Raw genomic sequence first — 24,394 nt, forward strand, 5'->3', positions numbered from 1 at the left:
AGATTTAAGACACAATTACGTTTTAGTAAAAAGAAATACAGACACCTTGTATTCCCCAGGCAGATCCCAGCTTGCCTAAGAGCTGATACACGCACACAGTATTTAGGGAGTGGACTGAGTAGGACCCTTCTGCATACAGGTCCCTCCTCTCTTACAGCTTTCCTTTTCAGATAGCTGGTGCCAAACAGCCGCTCTCAGTAAGACTAAACTTCAGGTGTTTTGCATCAGATGAGTTACCTCCTCGGGTTATATCAGCAGGAAGATGTCACAGATCCAAGTCTACAATGCCAGCAGCTGCTGAAAACCAGCTGAAAGCAGCTGGAAGGAAAAGAGCTCTTTGGTCAATGGTCCCACCGCTAGGACATAACGAAGAATGCTGTGGAGGTCAGTCCTGCAGAGGCCTGGGGAAAAACTAACCAGTTTGCTGTTCCCTCCTCTGCAGAACTTGGCTGTGCGTGAGCCTCCTCCTGGTGCTCATGCATCTGTGCTCACATCCTGAACTGTGATGGGATGCAAAATATTAGCATGGGGTTAAGACGCAAATCACGGAAGCGCCCTATTAAAGCCTGTGGTAAATTAACACGCAAACCTGTCCCCAGGTTTACCAGAGGGAGTGCTGCTGGGGGTCACACCGGTGCAGCTAGAAGCAGATGCAAGGAGAGTCAGTGCTACAGCCCACCCTCCTACATATCTCAAGGGAGGAGAGGAGTCAGTTTTGGCTCTCTGAACAGTGTTATTCCATTTATAAGTGGGAGTAGAAGAGAAACACCTTTCAAAGACAGAAAGTGACACATGTTCTTTTTGGGTTTATATTTATTTTTATTTTGAACACAACTTTGAAATATTCTGTGGATATATTTAACATACAGTGACAATATAGGATGACTTTATGAAACTCCAGCTTCCAAGCACTCTTATGAGAAACCTTAAAGTTACATACAAGCAATACTCTACTCTACTTTTTAGAAGTGTTGGATGTAAAACATGCCACATTATTTTTCGTGGTGAATCAAACCCCTAGCATCTGTTGACTATACTATACTATACTTTTCAGCTGCTGCTCTGCAGCAAGTTTCCTTGCTGCCTCTACAAACACTCTTACATCTTATCATTCCTGGAAAAGAAGATGGAGACTCATTTTCCCTTTCATTTATCTGAGCTGTGGCTGTCCAAATAATGCTGCTGTCACATTCAGTTCTTTGTGGCTCCTTCTCACAATCACTGTCAATTGCAATGGCTGCTGGAGAAGCACAGGCTGGGCTACTCATGTGATGTTTCTGGTGTTTCTGCTTTTGCTTTTTGGGAGGCCTCACTGTCTGTCACTTTTCCTTCACAGACTCTGTAGCTGGACTCCTCAACCTTTTTTTCTTTTTCTTATGCTCTGTCTGACTTCTTGCTGGATTGTCCAAAAGGCTACCTTCACTTGTGTAGCAGTCACTGAATTTTGATAAGGTTTTCTAGGGGTCATTTTCTCTCTACATTTGTGTGTTCCCTGACTGTGCTCTTCACATGGCGAGTTTTGTGCCTCCCTTTTCTACCAGGCTTTTCTCTTCTCATTCTGTCAGTCCCTCCAAAAGGGGTCCTTGACCCCTCGATCAACTCCTTAACTTGCATCTTTTGTAATAGCAATAGTGTCTCCCACAGGGTCCCTCTGGCTCTGCAGACCTGTCCTTTTGGTAAAGGCTTGTATGCTGTATTCTGGACTAGTGGATTTTCTTGGATTATGAACATTAGACTGAGCTCTCTACCTGCTTGAGGATTCATAGCCACCTCTGACCATCTTTCAAGTATAAAAAGCGAAGACCTGCAGGTACCTACTTTGGTCGTTGTCTCCTCTATAGTAATGATCACTGCCTTTGCTGCTTGGTCTCCTTTTGCTGCAGCCTTTTCTATGTGACTGTGATCTGCTTGCTTCTCTGAATGAGGTGTTCTCATGACTTAGAGAGACTCTCTGGCTTTTTGGAGGGATGCCAGTGTCATCAGCTCTTGACCTCCTCTTGCTTCTTTGGTCCTATCTTTGCTTCTACCCCTGCTTCTCAACTGTCCCCTTTTCAGCTGGATTTTGATACAACATTCCTTAATAGTCCTATGGCCATGACTGCCTTGGCTGTGCTGTGAGTGAGATTGTGGACACCTGGAGTTCCTTTAACATCCTCAGAATTGTTAAGGGAATGGAAACGGGCAGTAAAAGCCTCCTAAGTAGCCTGAAGCATGTTTAGAAGTGGGGACAGTTATATTCCAGCAGGAAGAATACACTGGGTAAAAGAGTACACTGGGAATATTAGAAAACATTCCCCATACCCCAGTTCTACTGTGGGACAAAATTTTAACCGTGAGAGAAGTCCGGTGAGTCAGCCCAGAAGAAGAACCTGGTGGGCACCACTGGTGGTGAAATGTAATTTCCTTATTCAGCCAGGGTGAATACTGCAGCTATTTCCTCTGCTTTATAAATTTTTATTCTGCATCCCTTCATCTTCTCTTTCATTTACCTCTTTCCTTGTCCAGGTTGTTCCAGTTGCTGCTCATGTGGAAGCTTCCTTTGCCTCCAGTGAGTTTTATTGCTGATCTATATTTTTTTCCTCTGATTTTCATCTGGTTTAACAAGATCTGACAGCAGGACAGTGCAGACTTTGTAATACTGGAGTGTCACTTTACATCTCAGGTAAATTTGTGGAATAATCTGCCCAAAGGAAGGGAGTAACACTGAGTGGGACCTGTCTAAAGCAGAGTGCAAACACACAGGGTGAAGAGCTGTCTTCTTCCAGGCAGCCTAGCAGGCTCTTTTTCACCCAGCATTTCTTACAGCCTGCCAGAGAACAGTACCCTTCCACCTCTGTCATCCTGTTTCTCTGCCAACAGAGGACAGTTGAGATGGAGCAAATGGATAGCACTCTACTGACCCTGTCTATCCCTGCACCCAGCAGGGTCTATCGGTGAGATAAAAAAACAGTGATTGAAATGAGGCTTCTAGAGATCTACACTTATGCACTGAAATAAATACCCCTCATTCAAAAGCAACAAGGATCTACATGTTCCTATTGACACAAAGTAGGTCTTCTGGAAGAGGTTCTTAAGGTTGAAGCCTCCGCTGTCCATCAAGATGATGAGGAGAGGGTCCTCCATGGTATGGTCTCCATGGTCCTCCACAGATATTTCACTAAAGGTCACCTGAAGTTTATCTCCATTCAAAACTAAAATGGGACATCAAGTATTTTATATACTTTTTCAGGACTGAGATTGAGGTGGAGTTCAGGCTGCTTGCCCTGTTTATTGGACCTTTTAAATAATTAAGTGCTCCGTTTTGGTTACAGAAGTTCATGCCCTTGAGGAAAGTGCTATAGGCTTTGAGGTGAGTTGGCTGAGGTTTTTTGGCCTGCAATACATTCTTTCAAATTTTGCTTCACATGCCCTTAAAAAAAATTACAAAATTATTTTTCTAGGGTATAAAGTCTCTCAGTTTCTAAAGGTACAATGTTCCAGGTCCAAGCCCTGTACTTACCAACAAAATTGACTGAGGTTTTGCTGACCTCTTCCAAACTTGTAGGCTAAAAAGGTCAGAAAAGAGGGAATACTTCTATCTTGAGACTTCCCTGAGATCACACAAGTCCTATATTAGTTGTGACGAGTTTCTTTTTTGAGGTGGGTTTTATCACAATAAGAAGTTGTCCAATAAAATTAATCCACTTGCAAAATGCTTTGAGACATACTGTTGCCACCACCGTGCGTAGGGCAACTTGTGCAAAGAAGGTTCACTTAAAAAGGAGTGAAGAGTCAGCAGCAACTGTGGGCAGTCCATCCATTCCCAAATACCACCAGGGACCTTCCTGCCCGGGACAGACAGAGCTGCAGTGGAGATGACCTCTGCATTTGGTCACCAGACCCTTGATAGTTGTCAAGTCATGACATGAGTGTGTCATGCTTCACCCCAACAGGGTTCTAATCCCATGGAGCCTCCTGCCCATTAAGGTAAACCCAGTATGTTCCACCCCCTGCCTCTGTGAAACAGATATTTAAGAATTATCATTAAAATATCCTTTTATCACACAATCTTCACAAGCTTCACTTAAATCAACAAAAAGAATCCCCCACGCTGAAGTCAAAATAACATCATCACAACACTGACAAAAGATGGACAATTTGCACACACTCCATCCTTTGTCCCTTCACCACATTACAACAAAAAAATTACCCCACAATTATTCCACTTTCTGGCAATGTCCAGTCAGAGTTTTGCCCATTCTCTCCCATTTATTGTCCTTACCTTGAATCCCTTGACAGCCCCACTGTGGAGTACCAGAAAGGACTATGTTGGGTTGACCTTGGCTGGCCGCCAGACACCCACCCAGCCACTCTCTCACTGTCCTCAACAGGCAGGAAGGGAAAATAAGATGAAAGAGCTCGTAGGTCAAGATAAAGACAGGGAGATCCCTCACCAGTTACTGTCATGGGCAAAAGAGACTCAACTTGGGGAAAATTAATTTATTGCCAATTGAAAATATAGTAGGATGGTGAGAAAAAAAAAACCAAAGCTTAGAACAACTTTTTCTTACCCTCTCCCCTTTCTTTCCAGACTCAACTTCACCCTTGGCTCTTCTACCTGCCCAAGCAGTGCAGGGGGATGGGGAAATGGGGGCTGGGGTCAGTTCATAACACTTCACCTGTGCTGCTCCTTCCACCTTACAGTGTTTTGCTGCTCCAGCAGAGGCTCCCTCTCATGGTAGACAATCCATCATGAAGTGCTCCAACAGGTGTCCTTCCCACAACCTGCAGTTCTTCAAGAACTGCTCAAGCATGGGTCCTTTCTGTGGTGTTCCATCCTTCAGGACAAACCTGCTCCAGTGCAGGACACCATGGGCTGCAGTTCCTAACAGAAAACTTGCTCTGGTGTGGGCTCTCCATGGGCTGCAGCTTCCTTCAGGGCATCTCTACCTGCTGTGGTGGTGGGTTCTCCACAGGCTGCAGTGCATGTATCTGCTCCACCATCGTCTCCATGGGCTGAAGGGGGACAGCCTGTGTCACCATGGTCTCCTCCATAGGCTCCAGGGGAATCTCTGCTCTGGTGCCTGGAGCACCTCCTCCCCCTCCTTCACTGACCTTGGTGTCTGCCGAGTTGTTTCTCTCACATATTCTCACTCCTCCCTCCCAGCTGCTGTGCAGCAGTTTTTACCCTTTCTTTCTTAAATATATTCTCACAGAGGTGCTAACAACTTTGCTGATGGGCTCAGTTTTGGCCAGCAGACAAGAAGTACCAAAAGACAAGCTACGAGTAGCAGTGCAAAGACACACGCTGGTACAAGCAAGCAGCGTAAACCAGGTGTTAGGTATGTGTAAACAGAAAAGGTAATTTGTGTTTTCTTGTTTAGGTGAGATATTGAATAAGACAGACACTGAAGGCTTGCATGTGAAAAAGCATTCCCCACTGAGCCATCAGATAGCTACTTGTTCGCAGCTTCCTAGAGAACAGATGCCCTGCATGCACAGCCTGTGAACACACAGGCTTCTAGTAAGCTATGTGAGTATACACAGAGTTGATAGTAAGCTGCTATGTGGGATGCATTTCTTTACCTTGCATATAGGATCCTGAATGGCACAGGCTCCCCTTCCTAAAGTTCAAGCTGGCAGGACATTTGTCCTGAAGAATGTAGCTCATATTTCCAGTAAGAATTACCATTGCTCTCAGGATCCAGTTCTCTTTCAGCCTTCCTCACATTATAGATAGAAATCTTCGTAGAAGGAAAGTGAGACAAAGCCTTGATAGTCTGCTCAAGTATTCTTGTAGGGACTGAAAAACAAAAAATCCTTCTTTTTCAGAAAATTGTTTTTAATGGTGAGGAGGGGTATGGTAGCTGGTAGATGAATATAATGATGTATAGGAATGGGTGATGTTTATCTATGACATACAGTTTCCTCACCCAGATCAATTCTCTCTCTCTCACGCACATACTGAGTTAATAAGCCTTGTTTTAGAAAAGACAACAGATCTGGCTTATTTTTCCAATGTCAAAAAAGACTGCATTTTTCTTTAGAACAACACTCTTTCTCCCATGTTCTCTGAGAGAGTGTTGTTTGCTGCTTTCTTTTCTTGACAATGTTCATTCTTTTTTCTCTCCTGCACGCTGGTCATGCCACTAAGAGAGGGCAGCAACCAAGCACAGAAACTGCACACCTGGCCCTATATTAGGTCACATGAGAATTTAATTTAAGGTATCACTAGCACAGAAGCTCTGTGTCTTACTGTAATTACTACTCAATGCACTTAGCCTGCTGCCAATTTGATCTCTCTGCAAAAGTAAACCTCTGAATTGTTCTCTTTTTTTTTCTCTTTCAAACAAAGAAATCAGCCGAAACTTCTGTTGAATCATTTGAAAGGAAGTTCTGCGCCACAGAAGCGGTCAGACAAACAGCAGAGACTGCTCTGGAGATGCTGTGTAGAGGGCATAGATCCCACACCTGCATTTCTGTTTAATAGTACAGTTTAATTGCTTCATCAGTACTGTTTAATATCTTCATCAATGACAAAGACAGTGGGATTGAGGGCACCATCAGCAAGTTTGTGGACGACACCAAGCTGAGTGCTGCGGTTGACACGTCTGAGGGACAGGATGCCACCCAGAGTGACCTGGACAAGCTTAAGGAGTGGGCCCATGTGAACCCCATAACGTTCAACAAGGCCAAGTGCAAGGTCCTGCATCTGGATGAGGGCAACCCCCAGTATCAATACAGGCTGAGAAGGACTTGGGGGTATTTGTGGATGAAAAGCTGAACAGAACCCAACAATGTGTGCTTGCAGCCCAGAAAGCCAACTGTATCCTGGGCTGCATCAAAAGAAATGTGGCCAGCAGGTCAAGGGAGGTGATTCTCTCTCTACTCTGCTCTGGTGAGACCCCACGTGGAGTACTGCATCCAGCCATTGAGTCCTCAGCACAAGAAGGACATGGATCTCTTGGAGCGGGTCCAGACAAGGGCCACAAAAACGATCAGAGGGATGGAACACCTCTATGAGGACAGGCTGAGAGAAATAGGGTTCAGCCTGGAGAAAAGAAGGCTTTGGGGAGACCTTGCTACAGTGTTTCAGTACCTAAAGGGGGCTTCTAAGAAACATGGGGACAGAATTTTTAGTAGGGCCTGTTGTGATAGGACAAGGGATAACGGCTTTAAACTAAAAGAGAGAAGGTTTATACTAGATATAAGGAAGAAATTTTATACAATTAGGGTGGTGAAACACTGGAACAGGTAGCCCAGAGAGATGGTAGATGCCCCATCCCTGGAAACATTCAAGGTCAGCCTGGACAGGGCTCTGAGCAACCACATCTAGTTGAAGATGTCCCTGCTCATTGCAGGGAGAACTGGACTAGATGGCCTTTAAAGGTCCCTTCCAACCCAAACTACTCTATGATTCTGTGATTTCCACAACTTTGCAAGGGACTAAAAGCATGTAACAAACAATTGTACAGCTATGTTGTACCTTTATTTCCGACTGCAAGACATTTTCATTGTTCACGCTGTCACCTTCCTACTGCAGGCTGCGTTACTGACAATACACTGCTCTGCTCTTTAATGGGCAGCATTTTCTTTCAAATCTGTCATTCTTGTAAGATCCAGAGCCACCTCCTTCAGGTGTAAGGCTGCATGATCAGGTCACCACATATCTTTAAAGATATGTATATTCCAATATTTGTTGACCTGTTCCAGATTGAACCTGTTTCAGAAACAAAAGTACCCTGGTTGGTTTTAATATGGATAATTACCCCAAAAAGAGCTGCGATGTTTTGGCCCCTGCCTCCAAAGGCAATTGGTGCTTCTGCCCATATTTTTGAGATTGCAACATTAAAACACGTTGCCAGCGGACTTTCAGTTAACAAGGAAAATGTTGTGGCCCAATAAAAGCAGTGGTAGAGAGAAGGAGGTTCCACTGGGGTTTTTGTGACTGTGGGACAAAAGTGCTGTTGCTCTCTGGGGCTCTGCTTTTCCCACATCAAACACAGGTGGTGGCTCTTTACCTGGTTACAGAAAACACCTGAATCTCTAATGGTAAAATGAAACTAATATTTAAGTGAAGAAGAGGAAACCATCCCCAAACACAGTGTGCAGAGCCAGACAGGGCTATAACAATGGCAAAGCACACAGCAGTGGATGACTCCTGCCACCTCTGCTATACTTAGGCTTCAACTAATGCTGGCTTGACCTTGTGTGTAAAAAAAGGAAAAGCCATGGGTCGGACCAAGAGCCATCTGTGGGAGGCCTTGACGGGCTTCTCCAGGCAGGAGGAGCCCACAGGGAAGGTGTCCAGGCCCGGAGGCCTCACACCCAAAACCTCTCCGGCTGGCCAAAGAGAAACACCTGCCGTCCCACCGGTGACCCTGCTCGTTTCTCCTCAGCCAGGGGGCTGCGCAGCAACCTGCATTTTAGGGGGAAGGAGATTAAACGAGAGGAGGCGAAGGGGAGTTAAGGGGGAAGTTAGCCCAGGCAGGCTCTCCCCTCAAACCCCTCCCGCTCTGTCTCCCCCGTGGGGTCTGCGAGCACAGTTACCACCTCCCGGTTCCGCTACCCGCTGTGCAGCAGGGAGACGGGTGGCCCCTTGGGCTTGGGTCTCACTGACCTCGGCCGAGGTGAGAGTTCACCAGGCAGAAGGGCTGGGAGCTGTGCTGGCAGGAGGCTCCTCTGCAGCCCAGGCGGGTACCGGGGCTCCCTTCCGCCCCGACACGCAGGCCATGCCCGGACCATAGGCACGCGAAACGTGCCTCACCCAGCCCAGCACGGCACGGCCCCGCTCGCCCGTGCCGGCCCTCCGGCGCGACAGGGGGAGCCCTCGCTCCTTCCCCGCCGAGCCCACCTCCCTCCTCCTGGCGGGTTTGGGGAGGAAGGACTCTATTGGCCCAGCTGGCCGCCGGCCCCGCCTTCTCCCCCATCACGTGGCCTCGGCTTCGCCTTCAGCGGGGCGCGGCTTCTCCCCCCTCGACTTGGCGACCGGAAGTGGCCACCGGGGCGGCTGGTTGCGGGCTCCGCTGCCGCCGGCCTGTGCGCGGCCCCCGCCCGCCTCCCTCCCTCCCTCCCTCCCTCCAGCCTTCTGCCATGCACCCGCGGCGCCCCGAGGGCTTCGACGGCCTGGGCTACCGCGGCGGGGGCCGGGAGGAGCCGGGCCCCGGCGCCAGGCCCTTCGGCAGCGCCTCGGAGCTGGGCCACTGGGTGACCAGCCCCCCCGACATCCCCGGCAGCCGCAACCTGCACTGGGGGGAGAAGACGCCGCCGTACGGGGCGGGCACCCCGCTGGGGGGAGCCGGCCTCAACGAGGAGCCTAACCTCGGGGCGGGCGGCCCCGGCGCCGGTAAGGGAGGGCCCGACGGGGCAGCCGGCTTCTTGCTCGTCCCCCGGCCCCCGCCCGTTAGCAGGTGACCCGCCGAGGCGGGCAAGGGCGAGCGGGCGGCGGCCACGGGCTTGCGCCGCGGCCTGGCCGCGTCCGTCCGAGTGTCCGCCCGAGTTTGCCTGGCGTTGGTCCTCCGCCGCGCCGGGCCCGGCGACGCGCTGCAGCCGTGGGCTGGCGATGCTGAAGCGCCGGGCGGGGGGGGTGGGAATAAAAGTTATTTAGAAGAAAGAGAAGCTGGTCTATCGCCTGTTGCACTCCCAACACCCGTGGTTACAGGCAGGTAGGATTGAGAGTGCCAGAACGCACCCTGCAGCTTGTAGCTAAGCAGTGGTCAGCTCCCCGTTCCCATGTAAACCATATCCGGCAGAAATACCCCATCTTCTGTAAGGGAAGGAAGTACCTTCGGGTCTTAACAGTATATTTTGTTATTTAGTCAGTGCTGATGCGTCTTTTGGCCACCTTATGGTTGAAAAAGTACCTGGGGCACAGCCTGAGCTACTGAAGTAAACACACCCCCCCCCTTCTCCATGCATAACAGTGAAGGAACTGCGGAACTGGTAGAATTTGAGGGAGCAACCATTTGCAGTTCTTTTCCAGTAATGGTTGGGAAACGGAGCAGAAACCCTCAGAAGTACATTATCACTTTATGTCTTTGTGAAATTGAGGTGAAATAAGAGAGACTTGCTAAATCTAGGCTACAGAGCATTGCTTCCTTTAATTAAAAGATGTTCTGCAGCAGTTTACATACACTTGAGTATCAAAGTTTTATGAAAGACTAACTTATTTAAAATTGCATTGTATTAATGGGTGAGCCTTTTTTTTTAAGCTGTGATGCAGTATTTTTTTCAGGTCTTATGATGAATACAACCCTTAACTGGGCTTTCATCCATGCAAGCACTGCTTAAAGCACTACTTAAATATTACCTCATACTTAGACTCTACCTTTTTTATTATTTTTTTTGTCCTGTCTACTCGTGGAGAGTATCTTGATTCTGCATTTTTGGGGACTGATTAGGAGTTGCTGTATCACTGAGTCCAACTTCTGCAAGTGCAGAGAGTCTTATCATTCCTCTTAAGAGGGCTGCCACGTCTGTGTGGAGCTCCGCTGGTTACTGTCATTACCCATGCTTACAGGCTGTTTGCACCTTGTAGGTTGTAGGGCAGAGCATTAATTTGCAGTTGCCCTTACAGTTCTGATACTCTTCTTAAAGTCTCTTCTGATAATTCCCAATGTGTAGATGTCTGTCTGCTAGCAGACAATAAAGAATTCAACCCATTAATCTTGTTGCAATTTTAACAGTTCTCTAATAATGGAATTTTTGCAAAGGAGTGGAGATGAACAACTGACTTGGAAATTTGCATTGTGTTGATGTTTGTTTCATCATCAGTTGTGTTTTGTGTTACTTTTCCCAAAGTTCTCTCTTTTTACTGTTTTTGTTTTTAAAATTATTTTCACCTCAGATATCTAAATTTATGTTTCAGAATTATTGTAAACTGTCATGCATGCTAACTTCCAGTGGTTGGTTTGAGTTAGATATTTTAGATGTTAAAATATTCTGGTTTACTGCTCACTTTGTCACTTTTTTTTTCCTGTTGCTGTTTTAAGACAATAACAGTGTTATTTATAAAAGTACGTACAAACTCAAATGCTGTCCAAAGTGCATGTATTCCTGAGGGAGTCATTTTTTATATCCCGTCTTGCTGAGTTGCCATAAATGTTGTTGTTTAGTGCTTGTAATATTCTGAAGCAAGTACAGTATAGAATTAGTTTTTCAGATCATCTGCGTGACATTTTCTCATGCTTTGTGATTATCACTGCTGTATAATCTGTTTTCGTTTTTTTCAGAGCAGTTGAACAGATTTGCAGGCTTTGGTATTGGCCTTGCAAGGTAAGTGTTGTATAATAGTTTTCAGTGATGATGAAGTAGTAATGCTATAGTTGTCTGTGATCCATATGTACGCTTCTGTGTTGTGTTTTTATGCCAGTAGACTTATGCAGTTGAAATTTTAGAAGCCTACTACCTCAGATCCTTGTAGGTTTCTGTTCTCTTTAACCGAAGTGTTTCTCAAAATTACTTAGTCAGCAGTGAATATAAGAAACAGTTTTTTGTACAGTATGCCCAGGATATGTGTACCCTATCAGAGCGATCTGAAAATAACCAGAAAACTGTTTTCATATTTGCCACTCTTATTACTATTTTTAGGTAATATGAATGTTTCCTAAGAAAGTGAAGATGTCTTCAAGTATATTGTCAAAGTATCCTGGAATAGTAGTGTTGATCTAGCCAAGTGGTCTGATAACCGTTCTATTCTTTATTATGGTGACACTGATTAGTGATAGTATTTTTGAGAAAGTGGTGGACTTTAACATGCTTAGTAAGAATTTCAGATCTTAAATTGCAAAGTGTAAGGATCATGATAAGTATAGGATTTTTTTTGTAGGATGCTTGCTCAGTCACGCTGACCTGATTAGCTTTTTCTTGGTCAACGTACTGATGCAGCTTGAGAAGGGGTGGGAGGTGGGGATTTTGTCTTGAAAAATTTAGGACTGAAAAAAGGTTTACTCCTGGTTGACCTGAATGTGAGACTTCTCAGAGAAAAGTGCTTCTCCCCTCAAAATATGAGAGTACTTGTGTCACTTACCCAGTTAGACCAGCATGGGAAGCTGTGTCAGTTGAGGTTCTTATAGTGTATTTCTACTTAAAGAGGACCTTTTACTTGACCGCCAGCCTGTCCTGCTCCTTACCCCATTGTTATCACCCTTGATGCCCATCAAGATGAACGTCTTCTAGGTTCATCTTGACAGATGAACAGAAGACAAAGTCAATGAAAGAACTGGGTGATTTATTTTTTTTGCTGTTTCAGTTAGGTGGATTTACCTGGGAGTTGACTAGCTGTGAAAGCTAGCAGGCACAAACTAACTGTACCAGAGAAGGAAGGGGTAAAGAAGGAGGACTAGGAATGAGCGGTTTTGGCAAGTAATGAGTTGCTTAAATTAGATCATCCCATCTGCCTGTCCCTCATCTCCCACTGCTTCCCTTGCAGTGGCTTGGCCAGGTCATTCAGACCCCTTGATAAGCCTGTTCACTTAGTTAAAATAGAGTTGATGGGGGGAGGGTGAAAAACTAGTGTGTGTGTCCCCAAACCTGTAAAGAGTTATTTGATTTCTTTCCAACCTTGTCAAGCTGAATGAGCTCAAGAGAGCAAAGGATTAGAGCCGTAGGGCAAGAGTATGTTGATCTTCTTCAGAAGCAGAGGTGTGTTAGCGTGGCTCAGTTGTCCTTTTTCAACTAATTTTGATTTAATCAAAGTTTTCCACAGCCTGAGCACCCTGGCCACTAGGACTAAAATGAACATGTGGTTTTAGGAAAGAGCTGATCAACATTGTATCATTGCTGAGAGCAATTCTCCTTGCTTCTGCTTTTGCGTTTGTAATAGATCACTCGTCAGACACACATGGTTCAAGCCAGAAATCTTTGGGTAGAAATCACCCAAAAGAAAAGGTTAGTTTTTGTGAAGTTAGTGGAGTTGACTACCAGGAGGACTTAATAGATAGCAGCTGGAGCACAGGGAAAGTTTCACCTCTTCTGGTAATAGCAAACTACTAATTGGCTTACTAGTTATGAAACTGCAGTCTCAGTACTTTTCTGTGATGATTAGTACTTGTTTATCCAGAGTAAAATCCCCGTAAGGAGCCTGCTCTGGGTGATCCTGTAGGTTGGTGGTCAGAGCTGTTACTTGGGATGCTTAGACAAAGCTTGGAGGTTTTGCTTTTCTAATCCATATCCCAGGTCTGAACCACATCCGGGTAAGTATCTGATCACTCAGGCACTTTGAGATGAAATGGAAAGTTTCTCTGCATGGCTGTGATCAGGAACCCTACTTTAGAGTTGAGAGGACTTTCCTGTGAAGGTTTAATAGAAATATCATTTCTGGGGGTGGAGGGGGAGTTGGTTTTGGGCAGTAGCATTTTCTGATGAAGAAAATGTCAGCTGTTTGTACTGATTCTCTGGCCCTGCTAAGGAGAGTCTTGATAAATAATGTGGTATGTGGAACTGACCTAACACTGGAAACTAATCCTTCCATAATTCTGGCTCTGGCCTGTTTTGTTCCCTAATATTTTGCAGAGGGAAAGCTTAAGAAATCTGGTACATTGTTTTGCCTATAAAAATACATACATACAGTATATATGTGTGGGCTTTTTCATAATGAATGTGTGTGTCCGATTTTTTGATACTTGTTCTTTTATAGTGTTGGCAGACTATCAGGTAGCCATCCAAAATGCCTCATTAATTCACTAGCTAATGTATACTTTTTCCAAATGTTGATCCAGTGTTGCTAGAGAAAATTAACAAGACTTTTTCTAATAAATTTGCAATGACTTCTCATGCTTTGAATACACTTTTCTTTTAAAGCCTATTTACAGAAAATGTGTTGGCACATCCTTGCATTGTTCTACGTCGTCAGTGCCAGGTATGTTTTATATTACCTCTTCCAGTCAGAGCTCCTGTGTACTGTGGTATTTCTGTGTTGTCATACTCTGTAGAGTATAAGGAAGCTTTACAATTCTTAGGGAGACACTACTAGATTACTGTATGTTTATTTGTAGCATACATCTTTTCCATTCTGAAATTTAACTTGTCTTGAACATGCTCATTCATTTTTGTTTGGGCAGTAGAAAATTAATTACAGCAAGTGTTTCAGAGTCCATGCAGAAACTCCCAGATCCCCATTTACAAGCAGGATGCTTTGTTTCCACTATTTTCTGGTTTATGTTTGATTTATTCTTTACACTTTCAGCATACACATACTTAAAAGTTTTGCCTGTTTCTCTAAATTTTAGTGAGAATTTATTCATATTCTGGTCACTTTATCTGACCTTTACAGAGATAAAGTCTTTGTTTTGGAAGTGCTTTTTCCTTTAGAGTTGTAACATCTGCGAGTGTGTTTATAAAACTGCCATTATTTATATTTTTAACAGGTTAACTATCATGCTCGGAATTATCATCTCACTCCATTTACTATTGTCAATATTATGTACAGCATCAATAAGACACAGGTCAGTATTTTCTGTCAGGCTGTGTCTGAGCAGTGAAGGTTACTATAGCACATGTGAACGTTGATATCTTTAACTCTTTATGTAACTGGTGGTTAAAAACATGGCTGTTGTCAGGGTTTGTTATTTTTATGGTTGTGGGAATGTTTCAAGAAGATAATTGTAAATTATTTAATTTTTTTTTAGAAGTATGGTATTTAGTGGGGAAGATTTGCAGATGTTAGAAAACAAAAGGTGGCTGAAACTAATTTTTTCATTAGGATTCTAAAAAATAATTAATCTGTATGTGGGTAAAGACATCATCCAAATAACTACTTCCAAAGACAATAGTGCATGAATTTCCAATTCTGCATGGGAATGGCAATCCTGAAACTCATATCAGAAGACAGTAATAAAAGACTTTCTGGATTTCTTACAAATCTGTTTTAACATCTCGAGTTTATTTTGTCCACAGAAAATGGTGTTAAGCTTATAGTACAGAGTATTAACAGTGAGAGATATGCCTCCAAAATTGTTGACAACTGTTTGAAATTATTGAAGAACAAAAGTTTCTTCAGAGTTAAAAAGTTAGTTGTCCCCTGAATTTGGTGATAATGAAGTTCAGTGGTAGAATTATAGCCCTGTGTGGTCTGAATTTACTGAAATTTTGTAAAAATTAGTAAGATGAAAAGATTTTTGAGTTTTATGTTGCATGAATCAAAATATGTTGCATATTTCAAAACACAGGGTCCAAGAGCTCTCTGGAAAGGAATGGGCAGCACTTTTATTGTTCAGGGCATAACCCTGGGAACAGAAGGCATCATCAGTGAATTTACACCTTTGCCAAGGTATTGCATGTTTGTGTTTTTTTACTACTTCTACCAAATTGATCATCAGTTGTTGACTCATATGCAAAGTGTTAGAAATGTTAGGCTGTTTGAAGAAAAATTTCTTGACTAGAACAGTCAGACACTGAATAGGTGTTTTCAGTACAGTGTGGTTGTCTTGTCAAAGCCAACCTTGTAATTAATGAATTATGAGAGGCTCTTTCTGGGAGCTTTGTATGTTTAGTATGTCAGCCTAGTGGTCTGAGTAGAGAAATAATGTAGCAAGTTGGTCTTCAGTATAATTCCACTGTATTAAAGGCATTCATAAGTTTCGTTTTGTGTTTTGGTTTGTATTGTGTGGTACTAGAAAATACCATGTCTAAAGTAAAAAGTTCTAGTTTCATTAATCTGAATACAGGAAACTTTGACGGCTAATGACCCAACGCTGGCGTCTTGCTGAATGTTTTCACTCTTTGGCAGGGGAGAGAACAGAATGGCCTGCATTAATAAATGAGAAGACGTGGTAAATAAGAGTCTATGTGGCTGTCAGCTTTGTCTTCTGTCCTCCTTTACCAACAATTATATGGACATTGTTCAATATTTTTATAATAAAGGGATTACAAATAAAAATGAATGACTTAATTTAATGAGATATTGACCATTCTACTGCATTGTGTCCATTTTCGGCCGTAGTAGTTTGGTAATAATTTTTTATTCTTATTTGTGACTCCGCCTACTTTTTATGCTGAACTAGAAGTCCAGGATTGTGATAAAACATTGTGGTATCTTTCTGCTTTGAGATACAAGTCTGATAAAGAGTTTTGGTCTGAAGACTTTTTATCAATGTCTTGTTTTATAGTGGTCCAGAGCTGACAACCATAATAATACGTATTGTCACATGTTGTTAGCTTTGTTAAAGATACTTTAAGAGTAAGTAGGTTGCGTGAGAGAGTTTATTAAGTGAAGTAACTAAAACTTTTAGTGAAATGCAAGGAGACTGTGAGAAAATCAAAAGTTAGGAAAAGATACTTAACAGTTGCAGGGCACACATTGAAACCAATAAAATGATAAAGACCTGTCTTGGAAAAGATATTAGGGAGGCAGGCAAGTACTTGTCTTGAAGGCTGTTTAAGTTTGAGTGGACCAGTGGGCTTGAGAACCACGTTAGCTTTCAGAAGAGAATAGTGCCTATTTTTAATGTGTGGACAGAGATGAAGTACTTAAGGGACATGGAAACTGACCTAGTTTTAAAGATAAGAAATGTAGACAGGCTGAATCAAACTACTGTTATGATGCATGCATGGATACCAATAAAAGTAAGTCTTTGCAGGTTCTGGCATTCGTCAAAAGCATTAGCAAAAGCGTTTCATGCTTAAATTGTGTGGAGCGTGTATTTAAGTTTTTTGGTCAGCTCTGTCTCATACGTAACTGAAATTCCCAGGCGTACGCTTTCCTCTGAGTGTGACTTTTCTTGTAAATACTGCTGTGGGAGATAGTTAAGTTCATGAGATGTGATATAGTGTTTATGTCTTCATAGTTTTGATTTCTCTCCAATGTGAGCAAGGATTTTCTTCTTGTGAGCCAGTTGTTCAGTAGTTTGCAAAGTAAGCTGGTGCTGCTGCCGAAAGAAGCAATCCTTTCTGCTAGTACCTGCTCATTCCTTCCTCAGTGCTACCGCTAACCTTGTGCCAACACAGTATGTAAACTGTCACAAAATGAACTGGATTGGGGAAGTGATCTGGCCAAAATGGTCATCTTGGTTGTGCACCACTCCACCATGCAATTTTCTACTGGATGCTCTCCCTTCCTTTTTAATGGTACTGTACGTGTTTGGGCTGTCACAAGGAGGTGAAGGTTATTGCTTATAGCAGCAGTGCCAGCAAATCTGACTTAAAAGGTTATTTAACTACATTATCAAGCTCCAAAGGACACAAGGAAGTGAGACGTCAATTCCAATTCTATATCATAACATCAAGAAAGAATCCCCCTGTTCTAGGAGAGGGGCCCAGGGCCCAGAAATGGATGCTAACATTTTTGTGGCAATTTGAACATGTTTTTTTTAGTAGACAAACTCATTCTGTAATTGTTCTTCCACTGCAGGAATAGTTATACCTAGTGGATTGACAAGTTAGGCTTTCACACATTAGTTTGGCTGGTTTCATTTTCCACCTCTTTTAAGTATTATGGCTTGTTGGATGTGGATCCAAGTGGCCGAAATACATAATGGTAAACGGTCTTCCCTTCCTCTTCAGTGACTGACCTATGTATTTAGGAAAGTGATATATACTAGTAACACACAGTTCCTCAAAAAAGTAAAAGAATTTCCTTTCTTGGATTAGAATTGTTGTAATTACAGGGAGTGGATGAGTGCGATTCCCAGACAAGAACTGAAGCTGAACACTTTATAGTTTGTTATTAAAAATGCATAGTTTCGTGTGTCCAACATTTCAGACAGAAATACCTGTACCTCATAGCTAGAGTATTTACCAAATGTATGGTAAATACATTTGGTATTTGAACATTATCTTGAGCTAGGTGGGATTACGTTTTCTGTCAAATGGAGTGTAGTTAACATTTACTGTTCATATTTTGAAGTGTACAACTAGAAAATAATACTTTAAGGGGATTTTTTTTTAAAGTCACCTTTGTGTTAAACACACGGGTTTTGTTTCATATTACCAGGATATGCTAAAGATTGGTCATAAGCCAAAAGACTTCAGTAAAGTCTGTACAGAACTACGTAAGTGCCTTATAGTCTGACCTATTGTACTTGATTTGGTCTTGCCTAACTGTGTCAGAATGTGATTTAGGCTTTCAGGAAAGAAACAACTGGGTAAACAACCTCAAAGAACAGGAAAAACATAACTGAAGCAAAACATAATAAAAAATACATGTTGATAAAGGAAAACTATTGAGATTTTAAAATAATCCAGTGTTCCCTGAAAATGGCTTTGAGAGTTATTCCATAAGGATGTAAAATAAATGCAAAACACTAAAGCCAGTAGCTGTGAGAGCTACAGACATCTTATTAATAATTGAAATCTGCTTTGATAGAATATCTAACAGGCCTGAATAACTTCTAAAAGTTAAGCATAATTTATTAGATGTGTAGCTGATGTGTCTTTCCACTACTGGAAATCCTGCAATGTAAACCAATAGTAGAACACCAATATGAAAGCTGGATGTTGATACCCATGGAAGAAATGGTTGAGAATAATGTGTTATCATCCATATTACAGTAAATACTTTTCTTTTTAGGGAGCTTTCATATAAGTGGAACCTCAAGCAGATAGGTGGACACCTTCTACTCAAAGGGTAAGTATAGTATGTGTTATTACCCTATGTCATATTATCTAAACATTAATAAAACTACTAAATGTACATTAATTTAATCTGTAGCTACAGTTACTTGACAGGGTGCTAATAGACACTTTCAGATTTTTATATTTTTGAACAATCTTGCATACACCACCTTCACATTTTATTTTCTCTTACTAGATCCCTGTGTCTGTATGGAACCTGACTAATTTAAAACATTATTATTCTTTTAGTAATTACGATATCTGGGACACCTGAATCAGCCTGGTTACACGGAAATAGAATTAAACAGAACTTCAGACTAAAGTTTATCTCAAATTATTGATGTGCATTTTAATATTTGAGTTACAGTTTGTTGGTTTTCTCTCAGGTATGACTTGGGAGATAACTTTATGGACTTTCAGGTGCATATTTGGATAAATTATAGTATTGTCATGACCTTAATTCTTATCTTGTTTATTTTTACAGTTTAACACATGTGATAGCAATGCCTTTTTATTCTGCGAGCCTGATTGAAACTGTACAGGTAACTTACATATATTTACAACATTTGAAAAGATACTGTAACTCTCTATAGATTAGATCATGTGGAGAAGTGAGCCTTTGGCTTTGGATTCAGGTTTATGTTGCAGTAGTTGCATTTGTTTTGCTTAAGGCTGTATGACATTAACTGGGATAAAAAGTATTTACAATGATGGGTATATTAGTTTTACTATCTTAAGTCTAAATCTAGAATTAGAATGGACATTTAATATAAATACTTGGAATATATTATCTATGAAATAAGGACAAGTTACATCTGTGTGTTCTAGCAGATGAGCCACAAAGAAGTTTTGCTTATCTTAGGGTTTTAAAACTTGCTAGGCAAGTTGTTGCAGTGACCCCTTCCCCTATAACAACTATAAAGCTTTTCCAGTAATTCAGCTTTGTTTTGCTAAAATACACTCCACTATTTCTGTATATAACTACTATTTCAGGACTGCTTTCATTCAGTCAACTTTTTGCTCTTAAATTTTAACCTCATTCTTCCTTAGCCATGAAAATAAATATCTGGACCTGTCACTTATAATACAGCTTAACTTGTTCTATAACTGTATAGAGTAACTCATCGCACTGTATTGCAGATTGTGTTTCAGTGAGTTGTTGCATCTCTTTCTGGCGAAAGAGACAGGGTTTAATTTCTATGCAGAAGTGGTCCAAGGTAATTCTTCGAGCTATCTCTATCTAATGAGTCACTCTTAATTAACATGGTAGTACCTTTGTGCAGCTAATGCAACTCTTACTGTAAAGTGAGCTGTCGTGTGCAGGGTGGATTCTGATAAACTATACTGTTCAACAGTGTTAGTTTGACACAGTTCTCCAAATAAATATATTTCATCAAAATAGCTGTAAATGGTAGAAATTTGTAGCTGTCACATTACTGGTTTTGTCTTTAACATTTCAAGCCACATGGTGGCGTGCTTGACAAAAGCAAGCACGGTTTTGAAGTAGAGTGACTGTAATGATATGGAGAGGAGGATTCAGTAGGGGTTGTGGTGCTTAACTTGTACTTGAGTCTGAAACAACGTTGTATTCTCAAGTATTTGAAATAGTTTCTCTTCTGTGCAGACCGACCATGAAGGCTTTGCAGGCTGTTAGTCCTTCCCCAGAATACTGAGGAATGTTCTGGTGGTTTATGCTGGCATGAGGTTAGGACAGCCAGCATGGACTCAGAGACTCAAGCATTGAGGAGAACTCCCAAATCCTGAATTTCGGATGTAACAGAGATGATAAAACATTTAGTTTGTATAAGCATTAGAAGGGGAGACAATGTTTTTTGCTTAATCCTACAGTCATCGGTGGAGTTGAATGGAGTAAATAATTACTAAGTGAATTCTTCATTTTCGCTACACGAACAAAAAAAAAAAATCTCTTTTGTAAGAGGCAGCATGGGTAAAGTGTGCTATTTCAGATGCAAATAATGGAATGGAAATGTTCAGAGCTGAACCTATTCAAATCAAAAATGATCTTTCAACTCATCTTTAGTTACGGAAGTTTTTATTATGCACATTCAAGTATAAAGATTAGAGTTATAGTCACTAAAGGAAAAGACTTTTAAATTAGATAAATACTTCCTGGTGTTTTGTTCTAGAAGTAGGCATTTTCAGTACATGACTGTTTTACAAACTGATACTTTCAGCAGTAGGATGAAAGTTCATTTTCTTTGGCAGTAACACAAATAACTGGAATGTACATTAAATAAAGACTTTTTAAGATGCGTTCATTTCTTAAAAGCAAGTTTACTTGAATGCTATCAAGAGTCTTAGAGCAACGAATTTATATCAGTATAGCCGTGTAGATATGGTAGCATGCAAATGTTTAACTGTCTCATGAAGTTCAGCAGTGTTAAACTGTCAAAGTGAATGTCAGCATTGTTATGAAATGGGCAGCACAAGTTGTAACTATTCCTTTGTGCTTGCAGAGCGAAATAATTCGTGATAATCCTGGCATCCTGGACTGCGTGAAAGAAGGAATCGGCAGAGTCGTAGGCATGGGAGTACCCCATAGCAAGCGTCTCCTTCCTCTGATGGTCTTGACATTTCCAACTGCTCTACATGGAGTTCTTCACTATGTCATCAGTTCCATCGTCCAGAAGCTTGTTTTGTTTGTTCTGAAAAGGGATAATTCCCACAACCTTCCAACTGAGAGCTCCACTTCTGTGCAGAGCATGCTGGATGCGTATTTTCCAGAACTTATTGCTAGCTTTGCTGCTAGCCTTTGTGCTGATGTCATGCTTTACCCACTGGAGACAGTTCTACATCGCCTTCATATTCAAGGGACACGCACAATAATTGACAACACAGATCTTGGCTATGAAGTGCTTCCGATCAATACTCAGTATGAGGGGATGAGAGACTGCATAAATACTATAAAACGGGAAGAAGGAATGCTAGGTTTTTATAAAGGATTTGGAGCTGTTATAGTACAGTATACCTTGCATGTGGCAGTTTTACAGCTTACCAAAATTATTTACTCAACACTGCTTCAAAATGTTTCTTAATCTGTTCAGGTGTGAACAAGAAGTTTGAAGAATCCACTCTGTGGATTCTCCTTACGCTGTAAAAGAACTTGTTTTAAAAATGGGGATATAGATACCTAAGTGTAATTAAAAAAGTACTGTTTAAATTTATAGACGCACATTGAATATATAATGTGCAGTCATAGAGAAGGGGATTGAATTTCAAATGTGATTGGAGTGAGGATTTACCTTTCCTCTTACCAGTTAACTGACTTAAGGAATGGATATGAATTCTTAGTATCTGCTTTATAAACATCACATCCAATATTTAATTTGAACTGCTAGTCAGTTCAAAAGAATTTATTTTCATAATGGTAAGAACTTGCATGTGGGAGTCTGATGGATTCACTGGTCTTTTAAAAATGTTTGCAACCTCACTGTTAATGGAGCTGTGAGCAAAACAGAAACTGTAAAAGTAACTTAAGTAGACATAAATGTCATAATTTACAGGTACATAGAAGACTTCTTATTTTGCTGCAGTATGGCACCAGACGACGAAGAGGGATTTTTTGCTTTGTACAAAATAACAAAAACGGGTTTGGGTAAAGTTGCACAGAATGCAAATTTGGCTGTCTTGCAGCTTGTTTGCAAGGCTTACAATAATTAAAGTGTGTGAATAAAGCAAATCAGAAACTGATGTGTGCATGTGTAAGTGCCATTTTTAGTCTACTTTCCACTGATAACTTCAGGGTTTAGTTTTACTCTGCTACTTTGTATAAGAGTAGAATAACCTTACATATGTATGTAGTATCAGTGTTCAAAGTGTATAGAAAATGTAAAAAAACTAATTGGCTATCTCTAGAGTTTCTCTTTTGTTAGATCAGAGAGGTATGTACACGAATATCTACTTGCTATTTAGCACTGATGTCCTTCACTTAAAGTCTCTGCTGGATTAGATATTTTGTGGAGCAAAATTAAGTCTGTTTATGTGCAAGCAAACTGCTGAAATAGTACCATTTTTGCCCTCTTCCCCTAGTAAATCAAGACTTTCAGTCTGAAAATGAGTTCTGATCATTCTAGATAACTTAGTCCTTCTTGGTTTCATCAGTAAATATAATGAAATTTGGGGAGGGTGGGGGGGTGGATGACTTTTAGCAAATAAAACAAGCATGTGGAGAGTCGCTTTTAAATTATATGAGAGGCTGCTGCCTTTTTCACACTTTCATGTGGCAAGTCTGTCTTTGTGAATACTGTAAACTGATGTGCATTTTAATCATTAATCATTGTATAGTAGTTATCACTTGTGGAAAGAAGTCCTGGCAAAATAATGAAAAGATGTTGCTGTTCATTAAGTTCTGACTTTAAATCACTTGCAGGTCTACTTTGCTGTTATTAATCTAACTTTCGTGTATTTTAAATGCATAAGTGTTGAAATGGAAAGTATAGTGCACTTGGGAACTGGTTTTATTTTGAAATATTGTTAATTGCAAATTTAGTGTATAGAATGGAAGCAATGAAATAAAATGAGAATTCACAGTAAATATTTTGAAGTAATTCACTGAAGAGGCATGTAAAGGAATACCAATTTGTGTGTTACATTTTATTGTGTACACTTCAGAGTGGCTTTTTAAAGTTTCTCAACTTTCCTAAGGGAAGAACATGTTGAATTAAACTACATGCAAGAACTTGGGTAGAATACTCAATTCCTGGTTTATATTTTTGAATTCTCTATGAGTATGAAGAGAGATATACGAGAGAATCATCCAGATTGGAAAGGATCTTGGCAGGCTGTCTAGTCCAAATTCCTACTCTAAGCAAAGACATCATTGACTTCAGACCAGATTGTGCAGGCCCTTGTCCAATCAAGTTTTTTATTCCAACTTCGAATACATAAATTCAACTGAAGGCAACTATTCCATCACAGTTGACTTGAAGCAGTAACTAAGTGCATGTTGGAGACCAACACTTGCAGATCTATCAGTGAAATTGTGCAATAATGTTTTTCTAAGAATAAAATCTTAGGGAAGGCATTTTGCCATACAAAATGGAGCATGTGCCTTAATGTGTTCTGCAAGAGGTGAGATAGTGAGTTGTCAGACCAGCACTAGATACTGGGCTAGAATGTTAACTTGTGACAAACACACTTGTGCTCATTGCTGAGAATTTTGCAGTTCTAGTCTATACTGGAGTTTCAGGTCTGTAACTTTAAGCAGCGTGAGAGAGAATGCTGTCAACTTACAGCAACCGTTCTGCGGTACGAAAGCCATTTGCTTTGGGCTTTTCTTTTTTGGTCCTCTTCCCATCAGTTAGAGTGAACATGTTTTGATTCTTCGTATATACGTGCTTTACCTTCCAAAAAAAAGTAATATTCTGCTTTGTCTAGAGTTGCTATTTTTGCCCATGCAAAAACATAAATGAACATGGCATGAAAAAAATCTTTTTTAACCTTTTTGGTAATGCGTACTTTGGATCTTAAATTTTCATTTGTATCTTAAATCTAGATACTCAATTTTTAGCTCAAATAAGTGATCAATAGGTGGCTTTAGCAGGATGTACCATTGAAAACTACAAAATACTGAATTGCTGTGGAAAGTAAGTTTTTAATTTTCTAGAATATGAAAAAATCTTATGCACTGTATTCTTCCTGGTAACACTTGTCTACATTGTTTTTCTGACTCTTTTTTTTCCTTTTTTTTTTTTTCCACTTTTTAAAGAAGAGAGCTGACTTCAAGAAGATAAGTGTTACTGAAAACAGGCTCAGTGTAATGTTCCCACCCAGTGAAGAATTATTTGGCTTCTTATCCAGACCTTGTAAAAGGCAACACTTGATGTGACAACAGACCAGGCAGGAA

The 24,394-nt window shown here is 41.3% G+C and overlaps 1 protein-coding gene across 1 annotated transcript; it reads left to right on the forward strand.

Annotated features, from left to right (window-relative positions):
* Window positions 1-8,920: 8,920 nt before the first annotated feature.
* On the forward strand, window positions 8,921-23,083 carry SLC25A46 (solute carrier family 25 member 46). The gene is made up of 8 exons (XM_074570369.1): window positions 8,921-9,325; window positions 11,211-11,253; window positions 13,780-13,837; window positions 14,346-14,423; window positions 15,147-15,247; window positions 18,485-18,541; window positions 19,013-19,070; window positions 21,006-23,083. The coding sequence occupies exons 1-8, from the start codon at window positions 9,073-9,075 to the stop codon at window positions 21,582-21,584; spliced, it is 1,227 nt and encodes a 408-aa protein (XP_074426470.1). The 5' UTR covers window positions 8,921-9,072; the 3' UTR covers window positions 21,585-23,083.
* The last annotated feature ends 1,311 nt before the right edge of the window (window positions 23,084-24,394 follow it).

This window comes from Larus michahellis, chromosome Z (genome assembly GCF_964199755.1).
Source record: "Larus michahellis chromosome Z, bLarMic1.1, whole genome shotgun sequence".
Classification (NCBI taxonomy): Eukaryota; Metazoa; Chordata; class Aves; order Charadriiformes; family Laridae; genus Larus; species Larus michahellis.

Bases quoted from the DNA above. Each gene is read 5' to 3' on its own strand.
- SLC25A46 (XM_074570369.1), top strand. From the start codon at position 9,073: ATGCACCCGCGGCGCCCCGAGGGCTTCGACGGCCTGGGCTACCGCGGC. The intron at 14,424-15,146 runs GTCAGTATTTTC...TTCAAAACACAG, and splicing joins ACAGCATCAATAAGACACAG to GGTCCAAGAGCTCTCTGGAA. The intron at 18,542-19,012 runs GTAAGTATAGTA...TTATTTTTACAG, and splicing joins GGACACCTTCTACTCAAAGG to TTTAACACATGTGATAGCAA.